Here is an 11,974-nt window from a genome sequence, read left to right on the forward strand (position 1 = left end):
TCTTTGCTGTGTATAACAAGTGTTGTGGGTTGATCAATGTCAGATTATTGTTAACCTTACTAGCGATGTAAATTTTTTGGATGTTTGTTGGCTATATAGTCATCTCCTTTCATTTTGCTGTAGGAGAAAATGAAGAAGAGGATGATATGCCAGGGCAAAGCTCAAGAGGCATCACAGAGTATTCCTCGAGTCATACAAGTGGCTTTGAATGACAAGCTTCCAACAATAGTCAAGTAGTATGCGAAGTTAAAGGTGATCTTTCACAAATTACATGGGAGTATTTTACTAGCAACAATAATGGTATGCTTTGCACGAGGATTAATGATATTGAAGACATTGATACCTTGATTTTCATGGACCACCATTTAGGAAGTATCTTTTGTACATGTAACTAAGCAACTAAATATCTTCTAAGATATTTTGTTTTTGCAATTGAGGAACTGTATATGTATATGATAACTACTCTTTATTTAATGTAAGTCTGAAAGTGTTATTGATCAATTGTTTAGTTCTCTGATATCAGTGGTTTATCTTCAAACAAGTGAAATAAAAACTTATTAAAAGAAAAAACAAGAGATTTGTGAAATGAGCAACAATGGCTTAGCATATTCTTAAATGTGAGGATACAAGGGCTTCATAAATATTAGTTTGAGAGGAATATAGATTCCTCGTAATTTTTAATTTGCAAGGAATATACATTCCTCACAATTTTTAATTTACGAGGAATATGTATTCCTCGCAATTTTTCATTTGTGAGGAAACCATGAGTCCTCGCATATAGTAATCCGTGAAGGGGTTTAAGCGAGGAAAATTTGCGACGATTCAATTTCCTCGCTGATGATTATCAGTGAGGAATTTAGACTTTTTGTGAGAAATTCCATTCGTCACATTTTTGGTTTTCTCTTGTAGTGATAGTTCCGTTGGATGTTTGTACTAGGTGGAACAGCACTTATTTTATGTTGGACATTGCTGTTAAGTTTAGAAAGGCATTTCTGAGATTGGAGGATGAGGATTCTCAATTTGAAAGTTATTTTCAAGAAAGGGTTGGAGGTAAGAAGAGGGATGGGCCTCCACTTGCTGCTGATTGGGACAAGGCAGCAAGGTTGGTGAAGTTTCTGAAGATTTTTAATGATGCAACACTTAAGTTTAGTGGAACCAAGGTTGTCACAGCAAATCAGCCCTTGTTGTGGATGTGCACCATTGTCCAAGAGCTAGACAAATGCATTTGCGGCGATGATCATCTATTAGTAAGCATTGGGACATCTATGAAGAAGAAGTTCGACAAGTATTGGAGGAAAATCGAAGACATGAACAAGGTTCTCATGATTGCTGTTGTCTTGGATCCTCGATACAAGTTGCTTTATCTTCAATATTTCTTCCCCAAGCTGATGCAAGATAAGGAGATGGTTGCAGACGCTGTTGCTGAGATCAAAAGCCTTTTTTTTGGACATGTTTCAAGAGTATTTGGAGGCTGATCCAGAAGCTGCCCAAGCTTCTGCTCATGCAACCATTCCCAAATTCGACACTGCAGTTGCGGATGCTTCTGAAGAGGACAGCCATGCTCAAACCATGCATGAGTTTATGATGTTAAGACAAGAGAAAGATGTTGTGGAGATTAAAAATGAGGTTGACAAGTATCTGTTAGAGGCTTCTGAGGACCCTTCAAATAAGGATTTTCCATTATTGGACTGGTGGAAAGAGAATGCACCGAGGTACCCTATTCTGTCCCAAATGGCTAGAGATGTGTTTGGAGTTCCAGCTTCAACAGTGGCATTCGAGAGTGCTTTCAGCCTTGGTAAAAGGGTTATCGATCCTTTTAGGGCTAGCTTGACACCAAAGATGGTTGAATGCTTGGTTTGCTGCAGTGATTGGTTAAGGGCTAATGGTGTGGCCCAATTATATCAAGAACCTACTAGAACTGAGTTGGAGATGTATGGTGAGCTGGAAAAGCTTGAATCAGGTAAAAGTTTGTTTAATTTCAGTCATTATATGTATTTGACTATTTGCATATATATATATATATTTTTGTCTAATACATGTTCTTTTATCTGTTTTCTTTTTCTTGAACTAGAATCAGGGGTTACTCAGGTGGCATCTGAGGAATGAACTGCTTGTGATGATGGCATGATGAGTTGAGCTGCTGAAGGCCTGTATTTGATGGTAGCAATGTTTTTTTTTTCCCTACAATGCTAGCTATTCGGTTTGTAATAACTTAACTTATTTTGCTTCATTGCTTTGAACTTACTTGAGAGACTAATGTTGGACACTTGAACTGCTTAGTGAGTTAGTGATGTCTAAAATTTTAGGTTTGATAATTTGCAGGTTTGATTCGTTTGAATTGCTTAGATTTGGGTCTAAGTCTTTTGCAGGTTTGAATTTTGAACTGGTTATCATTTCGTACATTTTTGTCTGTGATGGTGATGCATTTGCAGGTTTGAAATGTTGATAACATAATATGATGATTGATGCATTTGCAGATGTGCTGAGTTATGATGTTATCATGTTATGAGTTATGGTTGAAATTTTAGGATATCATCCATTCATGCTTAGATTTTGCAAGTTTGAGTTCTTGGATTTTGAATAATGTTTGTAATGTTACTATGTTAGTTATGCTTTTGTGATTCTTCTTTTCACGTTTGTGAAAGACTGAAAGTGAAAATAGACTGAAAAAGTCATTATGAGCTGAAAATTGACTATAATATGCCTAGAAATAATATTTCACATTGGGCTTGAAAATGAAAATTTGGGCCCATAATAAAACCGAAACCGACCCGCCCCGATTTTAGAATTCGGCCCAACCGAATTTTCGGCCCAGCTAGCAATAATGTGGTGTTCGGTGTCAGAAATGGTATTTCCGATTGGATCGGTTTGACTTTCGTTTGGGCCTGAAACCGACCCGGCCCGACTATGCCCAGGCCTAGATCTCTTTACCGCTAGATTTGAGATTGTCACTTTGATGAGACAGTCTTCCCATCATTAGGGGGAAATAAGAACACAGATATTCAGCAGGAACAACAGGAATTGTCGTGGTCTGTCCCCACTATGTTTCCTCTCGATCCCTGTACCGCACAGTCCGAACTTGAAGTGCAACGAATGCTTGAGCTCCAGAACGTAGCAAACACTCTGCCTGATGCTTTTTCTAATGTTGCTAAAGTGACGATATCACATATACCTGCTGTAAATGTGCCTACAAGGATTGACATCCCAAATACTGGACGTAACGCTACTCTGGTGACACCAGGATATGGCGCCACTGCCCATATTGGCAGTGATGTGGAGTCTATGGCCGCAGGTCCCGCAAGGAAGCGCGGTAGACAGATTGGTTTAAATGATACTCGCCCTAGAAATAGAGCGAATGAGGCACAAACAAATCTTTTGATCATCTATACTCAAAATCCGTCCCATGAGAATGTTCCGGATTATGGTTATGTCCAAGATACATCTTTCGGGGACACCTCAATGTCAGAACCTATCCCTGAGAACATAAAGATCTCTATAAATTACACTAGTGTAGATGAGACGTGGGAAAGAAGCTCCATCATCATTGATGATGTATTCGTGTATTCTGTAGAGCGTGAGATTATTGAGACTGATGACATCGAACCACGCTCCGTTGATGAATGCCAATGTAGAGCTGATTGGCCAAAATGAAAAGATATGATCCAGGCAGAACTAGATTCTTTAGCGAAAAGAAATGTATTTGGGCAAGTTGTGCCAATACCGCCCAATACCAAACCAGTTGATCATAAATGGGTATTCGTTAGAAAGCGTAATGAGAGAAACGAGATTATAAGATACAAAGCTTGTTTTGTGGCGCAAGGCTTCTCACAACGCCCTGGAATAGACTATGAGGAGACATATTTTCCTAAAATGGACATTATTACGTTTCGCTACCTTGTCAGTTTGGTAGTTTCTGAAAAAACTGAACATGCAGCTTATGGATGTGGTTACTGCATATCTATATGGGGATCTAGATACAAAGATTTACATGAAGATTCCGGATGGACTTCAGCTACCCAAATCAAGGACTCTAAACCACGGAGCGCATTTGCAATAAGGTTGAAACGCTCACTATATGGCTTGAAGCAATCCAGACGAAGGTGTTATAACCGTCTAAGTGACTATTTGATTGGGAAGAGATATGTTAACAATGAATTATGCCTATGTGTGTTCATAAAAAGAACAAATTTTGGATTTGCAATAGTAGCGGTTTATATTGATGACATGAACATAATTGGCACCCTTAAAGAGTTTAGAGAAACCGCTAAACACTTGAAATCCGAGTTTGAGATGAAAGATCTTGGAAAAACAAGGTTTTGCCTTGGTTTGGAACTTGTTAGCTAGATATAGCTTTGCACCAACACAATGTCATTGGACTGGTGTTAAGGATATCTTTCGATACCTAAGTGGTACAATTGATATGGGGTTGTTCTATCCTTACAGAGAGACGATAGATTCGGACCCGTCATATGTCAAGAACGCCACCAATAGTGGTCTGCGTTCTCTCCCCCCCCATCCCAAAACGACATAAGTGTTTTGGAAGATTTTACTGATGTTGGCTACCTCTCTGACCCACATAAAGGTCGTTCCCAAATTGATTAAATATTCACCATGGGTAAGACCGCGATATCTTGGAGGTCTATTAAACAGATCCTAGTCGCTACTTCTTCGAACCATGTAGAGATTATTGCTCTTCACAAAGCAGTTCGTGAATGTATATGGCTTAGATCCATAGTTACGGATTTTTGAAGTAATTGTGGTCTGAAGTCTACCACAGATGAGTCTACCAGCATTTATGAGGATAATGCTGCTTGCATTGAACAATGAACCAAGGCTACATCAAAGGCAACAATACCAAGCACATATCGCCCAAATTCTTCTACAATCAGCAATAACAAAAGCTCCTCAAGATCAGTGTGAACCAGGTTCGATCTGAGGACAATGTGATAGACTTGTTTACTAAGTCATTGCCCAAATCCACGTTTGAGAAACATGTTGCAAGCATTTATTTGCGGAAGTTATGTGAACTCCCATGATCGTAGTCATCAAGGGGAAACGTGGATATCAGGGGGAGATGTCTACATGTTGATCTCGAAACATGAAGGGTGTGTTGTGCTCTTTTTCTCCTTCGACCGAGGTTATTTTTGTTCCACAAGGGTTTTTGTTACTTGACAAGGTTTTCAATGAGACAACAAGAGGAGCACCATGTTTGGTGTTCAAGTAAATCCAGAATTTTTGTCTAGCCCAAACTCAAGGTTACTTGTTCTAGTTGAAATAGGGTTAGAATTATAGATAATCTTGGAGAATCTTAGAGATATCCAATCAATATATGATTATTTCCTTGTACAGCTCTAATTCTATGCATTGTAATCCTCCATATAAAGTGACCCCTATTATCAATGAAAGCACATCAATTTCTCTCTCAAATATTGATTCCCTAAAACAATGTACTAAAAAATTTTCGATGTTGCATAAAAAATATACTCAACATGGGATAATTTCTAATGAGAACCATTAAAATGAGGACTTTCTAATCAACAGTTGTGAGACCCATTTTTTAATCACATTTCCATAAATCAACTGTTAAATGTTTAGATATTCATGAATACATTATTTATGCAAATTTTCAACCAAATTGGACCATACTCTACATGGGATAGCTTCTAATGAGAACCATCAAAATGAGGACTTCATGAAGATTTTCTAATCAACAGTTGTGAAACCCACTTTTCAATCACATTTTGGTAAATCAATCGTTAGATATGTAGATATTCATGAGTAGATCATTTATGCAAATTTTTAACCAAATTGAAAAAAATTAAGGCATTCATAACCGTGATTTATCATTTATGAACATGAAATTTTCAAGTTTGACAGATTTGATCTAGTTCAATACTTTTTTTTTTTTTAAAGATGATCAAATGATTTCAAACCTATCCTATGGTGACTCGAACCCATAGGTAGTGAGTGCTCTAACCACTGAGCTAACATCACTTCGTCATCTAGTTCAATACTTAAAAATTAGTGATTTGAAATAAAATTTTTATAAGTGATCTACTTATACATACATAAACACCTAACGGTTGATTTGTTATAATGTAATTGAAGAGTGGGTCTCACAAGTGTTGATTAAATAGTCATTTTCGAATCTTCATTATTAATATTAAGGTCCCTCATTAAAAACTCCCCTTATTCAACATGATGGGAACATGATACTGGAACATAAACTATTACCTGTTTGGTAACAGCCTTTACATGTTTTGGGCTGCAAAACACAAATGCAAATTAGCCCACTTAAAAAAACTATTTTGAGTTTGAGATCCATTGGACTATAACTACCCAAAATAATTGATAACATGCATGAGTGCAGCAAGGCAAATCTAGCCCTGCCCTATTGTCAAACAATGATCGATCAGACCCACAAAACTCAAAGTCTTAATCACCAATGACAATCAATAATGGCAGAAAAATCAAAATCAAAGAATAGCGACATGGCAGCCCAGTTACACCATAAACTCATAGATATCAACCAGTAGCTATAGCTATAGTACAGGGCGGCGTAAGTTTAAATGGTTCTGATTTGATCGTACTATATATGAAATTACCTTGGCAAGTTTTTCAAAGAATACTGCCTAAAACAAAGCTGCAAAAGTCGAAGTGGGCTCTGATATACAGGAAGACTTAATTGCCTAGAAGGACGAAAAAGGTTTAAGAGGAGAACAGAGGGTTCAGAGTGATCGACCTAGGCAAATTCTCTATGTACGTATATATGAACAGTGTGTTGAAATTAGCAATCTAGCTTGCTCATTGTTCAAGGTGGTCCAAGCTAGAGATACAACGTTAGCTCAACCAACTCAACTGAGAATACAACGTTAGCTCAATCCTAAATTTGTCGTCATCAAATGAGAAAAGGGTAGGTAGGTAGAACTAAATCTAGGTGTACCAGTTGAACTTAGCAGCGTTTGCTCTTTTCAATTTTGCAGAAGCCTTCATATCTTTGAATTTAATTAATTGTCTATTTCGACCACCCATTCAAACAAGAACTTAGATAATCGTAATGACCTAGATGACCATCAAAATGATCTAAATTATCATGATGTAAGCTAATTAGCAAGAGAACATAATCGGATGTGTGTTTAACTTATAACCCTACATATAATATGTTCATATATATTTAGGGAAGAAAAACTGGTTTATTAACTAGGTAAATAGGGTCTTTATATATATATATGCATTCAGAAATTAAAATAAGTAGACTACTTTATGTTTGTTTTTGTATTACCACTTGAAGATTATAATAATCCCACCTAGCACATGATCATTTGCATCATGAGTCTGATGATCAAAGTAGTAGTGGTAAATCCAAAAATGGAGGAAACTAATGAGCAAATTAAGATGCAAAACTTTGGGCATAATCATGCATGATTCTTTTTTTCTTGCCAATGGCTCATCATTATTAAAGAACTTTCAAACCACTCACAGTATGTGTGAAACACTTATTCACCATTCAGCACTGAACCTAATAAATGTGACCTGTAGTGTACTCCACTTGCTGCGAGTTTCTTTATTTAACAAAGAAAACGTACAACAAGTTCTCTGTGGTAATTAAACTTGATGTTAGCTAGCTGGCTCTGTTCTCTTTGTGCTTGATATACACTTTTCCATGCTTAGAAATAATGAATCTCCTGTAACCAACAAAAAAAAGAAAGAAATAATGAATCTCCTGTAACCAACAAAAAAAAAGAAATAATGAATCTCCAACATATCTCTATTTTAAGGAGAAATAATGAAATATGGTAATGTAGATCTTTCGTAGAAATGGTTTCCAAAAAATTATTTGTTAGATTGATGAACAATTATGATATTGAATCGTATTGAGTAGTTGTCGGGGTCTAGGTGTTGATTTTTGCACACTTTATCTTACGTACGTACGATTATACAATAGTGTAGATCAATAATCTGAATGGTCTATTTTCAATATTTCTTCAAGAATCGTACACGAATTATTTTAGCCCTATCGTAAACCACTAAATCATCCAACCTATAAAGCTTCATTTTCGATCCTTCCCCATCATCATCATATACACATGGTAAGTTCTAACCACCATTATTATCGGCTACTACGAATTCATCATCAACTGTCTTGTTAACTGAAACACATGCATGCATCTAATTGAAGACCACAAGAACTCAGATATACAGCTAACCTCAAAATCCTCGTCTGGCAACAGAGAATAGAGACTACTAACTACCATTATTTAATCTAATCTTGGTCATTATGACCACGACTAGTAATGAACTTGAAACGAAACCCTAACCAATTTGTCCTTTTTCCAAAAAACATAACGACGTGTTTTGTAGGAACCCACATTGGCTGACGACAACTACCCAAAACACGATGAGGGGTTGTATAGTTACTTGGACTAGTGGATTTAAATGACATTCTGAAATTAGTTCTCCATCTTTGTACAATGGCACGTTAGGGTGTTCCATTTTGAATGCGACGTATGCAATAAAAGCATTGGAAGGAGGGTCCATCTAATCTAAGCTAAAATCTTTACCTCATAAGGGGGATATGTACAAAAAAATGGACCACCATGACCTGATTAATTAGTCTGAATCATGGAAATTGAGAATGAGAGTCACATACAAGAAGGACAATCGAGGGTGGAACCTAATTAAGGAGATCTTTCGAGATTTTATGTTACTGATATGATAGGAACAAGACATTCAAAATCCCTTCCACCAGACCCCCCCCCCCCCCCCCCCCCCCCCCCCCCCCCCGATGGTATACTCATGAAAAATCATGGTATGTAGTATCTAATAATTTGAGGTGTTTAAGTACTTTGAATCCCATATCTCTCGATCGATCTCTCTCAATTCATTCTCGAAGTTCTGACTCGAAACGGCGAGAGAGATACACACGTGGTTTAATAGATTGAATCTACAATAAAGAATAGTTGACATGGATGATGTGGTCAAAAAAATGTATAATCGAGTAGCCTCAAGAGATTTATATATGGGCTTGAACTAAAGGGTTTAACAGATTCAAGATCAGGTACTTGTCAAATCTCGACTTTCTTCATAAACTATTATGATTGAATTCGGGATGGAGAGAGAGAAAAATTATACAATTATGTACAATCCAGATAGACAAAAAATATTCACCTGGCCTGCGGGGTATCCAGCGCGAGGCAGACCGAGGAGACTTTGGGTTGATCATAATTTCACCACTCATACGGTCATACCTCTCTTGGGTCAACAAAAAGAGCTTTATTTATTTGTTGGGTTTTAGTCAATTCATGAAGGCTGGTTCTGTCTGCTTCATTTTTCTTCATGGCTTTTATGCACCACAAATCCTCAGAGCAAGAGAGCAACTTCCAATGTGGGATGTGATGTCTTAGTACTGAGTCATAACCCCCAACTTCTGTTACTACGACCTTGCAGCAGAAGTTCTTAGTTGTAGTACTAGCCATGTTGTGCACAAAGTGGCACAAATTCCTCACCAGTTTCCCTGACAATGGTCCTTCATGGTACACCCCATACATGAAGTAAAACCCAAAAGGGTTGAAAAAATCAGGCATGGAAGGCAGTAATTTAAAGCAAGGCAAAAACCTATCCATCAGTCTCCAGCTTTTTGCATACAACAGACAAGACAGAGGTGCCTTCCCTAGCCTCAATTTGAAAACCTCACCGCTGTTCCATACACTAATCATAGCCCAACTTTTTGGTAGAGCTTGCCCATTTGATTCAAAATTGCCAAACTCTCCTCTTGGATAGGCCACCCAAGTCCCCAAGCTCAGTTTGTTCCCAAGCACTTTGTTTATGTCATGAGGAAAGAAATCAGTGGAAGCCATACACTTTCTGTACAGAAACTCAGCTTCTTCTACCTTGAGCTTTGCGATTTCAACGTTGGAAGAGACGTGGCAGGGCCGGCAACGAACCGGGTTTACCAGAATTGCAGGGGTCCTGAACTTGATGTAGCCAAACTTCTCAATGAAAAGCCTGACTGAAGCTTCGTTGTCTTTCTCGGTGGCCATGTATGAGTAATCTACGTCGTTGGCTACGAACCAATCCTCTAAACAACACACCAGTCTGGAACCAATCCCTTTTTGACGATGGAATGGTGCGACCCTCAGGCCGAGGATGTAGCCCACTCTGGCCAGATTGGCCTCATGATCTCTAGGCGGCGGCTTATTATGAACCGTCACCAACTTTATCGAGCCTTGAATGACTCCAACCAACTGGTTGTCCAACTCGGCCACCTGCAAAACATGATGGTCATGATGGCTGTGAAAAAAAAGTCGCCGAATTTGTTTCGATGATGATGATGATGATAAGACGTTCGATGTGGGAAATTAAAGAAGAAGATTATGAAAAAGGGAATGTTTATACGTACCAGCATCTTGTGCATCGGACTGTTCCGGATCCTACATATGGGGTCACCCATAGTGTCTGTGAAGAGATATACTCGCTCCGTTGGTCCTACCTCGCATCTTCGTTCAAGGTCTTCCACTCTAGCTCTATCCGCTTCACCATCATAGCTTCGAATTACAGCCTCCTTTAGTCCCATTTCTGAAACCCTAATTAACCTCTGCAGATCAAAGATACGTACGTAGCAGGAGTAAGTTGTAGTAGAAGAAAGAAAGAAAGCAAGAAAGGAAGAAAGAAAGAAAGGGAGGTTTGCTTTGTACTTTCTAAAGCTTAGCTATAATATGCAGCTAGCTAAGTTCATGGAGTATTTATACGGAGCTGGGAATGCTCTTCGAGCTATCATCAACATCAATCGCCTAGGCCAGGCTTCAAAAAGAATTATTATAATATTATATAGTAGACAGAAAGGTAATCTAAATAATAGAATGTGTTCTTTGTCTCTACTCTCTAGCAATTTAATTAAGGATTTGGAGCTTTAATTAACTAAGCTATATATCCACGAACGTTAGGATAACCTCAGGCTCACGCCACATGTGCACGCCTAATAATATGTCGCTGGCCGTCATCACCAAATTTTTTATTTTTTTATTTCTTTTCAGAAACATTGGTCCTATATATTGGTCCCTATATTGGTTATTAGGTCATTTTAATACTTTGTACCACTTATGCCTATTTTCATACAGGTATACGTACCCCACCACATCACCAACCCTATTGATACGTACCGTACAGTCGGCAGGAGTATAAGTCTATCTGAACATGGATACTGAAGTTTATGTATATAGTTAATTATTGGATGATGTAATTTCACCAAATTAGATTGAACAATTAGATTCTGTCGGCGGAGGAGCTACGTTGCTGGACTATTTTTCATTTGTTTAAGACCAGATGAATATATTATTAAGGACTAAATTCAGTTTAGTCCCTTGAACAGTTGAACTTTAGGGCTAAAATCACTTTGGTCTCTGATTTTTTTTTTTTAATCACGATGGTCCATACACTTCCAAATTACATTAACCTAGTCCAAAATTTGACTTTGACTCAAAAGATGACGTCATGTGCTGAGTTGGAGCTGACATAGATGCCCACTTTTCAGATTTTAAACACCCAAAGAATGGCAAAATGGACATTTCTAATTTAATCTAATTTCTAATTATTTTTTTATTTTTAAAATTTCTCTTCATTTTCTCTCTTTTCTACTCTCTTTCTGTCTCTCTCTGACTCTCTGCAATTTCATCTGAAACAAAAATAACTCCCTTCTGTGAATTTTGAACTCCCATTAGGTGCCAACAATAGCTGTACACCAACATTATCACTATTACATTTCTCCAGATAACCCACTTCTGCAGCATTTTGAGCTTTGAGAAGAAAATGTTTTGCTTGGACTGCGGTGGAGATGCATTTTTCTTCTACTGTCGCTCCTCCAGACACAAAGACCACCAAGTGATCCATGTCTGGTCAACTAAATTTCGACCAAGGGCATCCTTGAGCAGGTTGGAGACGAAGCCAGTAACTAAGGCCAGTATACTAACCAAGGCCA

The 11,974-nt window shown here is 37.9% G+C and overlaps 1 protein-coding gene across 3 annotated transcripts; it reads right to left on the reverse strand.

Moving 5' to 3' along the window:
• Window positions 1–7,404: 7,404 nt before the first annotated feature.
• LOC112166167 (probable N-acetyltransferase HLS1) lies at window positions 7,405–10,890 on the reverse strand. 3 transcript variants are annotated; one of them, XR_005810650.1, is made up of 3 exons: window positions 10,400–10,890; window positions 9,169–10,265; window positions 7,405–7,685 (listed from the first exon to the last, which is right to left on the reverse strand). XR_005810650.1 is itself a non-coding variant. In XM_024302941.2 (3 exons), the coding sequence occupies exons 2-3, from the start codon at window positions 10,571–10,573 to the stop codon at window positions 9,243–9,245; spliced, it is 1,197 nt and encodes a 398-aa protein (XP_024158709.1). In that variant the 5' UTR covers window positions 10,574–10,594; window positions 10,695–10,890; the 3' UTR covers window positions 8,988–9,242. The 3 variants fall into 3 exon arrangements, 2 of the variants coding, with proteins under 2 accessions (XP_024158709.1, XP_024158708.1); XM_024302941.2 differs by lacking the exon at window positions 7,405–7,685 and having other exon boundaries at window positions 8,988–10,265; window positions 10,400–10,594; window positions 10,695–10,890; XM_024302940.2 differs by lacking the exon at window positions 7,405–7,685 and having other exon boundaries at window positions 8,988–10,265.
• Window positions 10,891–11,974: the final 1,084 nt, after the last annotated feature.

Source organism: Rosa chinensis, chromosome 5, assembly GCF_002994745.2.
Source record: "Rosa chinensis cultivar Old Blush chromosome 5, RchiOBHm-V2, whole genome shotgun sequence".
Lineage (NCBI taxonomy): Eukaryota > Viridiplantae > Streptophyta > Magnoliopsida > Rosales > Rosaceae > Rosa > Rosa chinensis.

Bases quoted from the DNA above. Each gene is read 5' to 3' on its own strand.
- LOC112166167 (XM_024302941.2), bottom strand. From the start codon at position 10,573: ATGGGACTAAAGGAGGCTGTAATTCGAAGCTATGATGGTGAAGCGGAT. The intron at 10,266-10,399 runs GTACGTATAAAC...CATGTTTTGCAG, and splicing joins GTCCGATGCACAAGATGCTG to GTGGCCGAGTTGGACAACCA.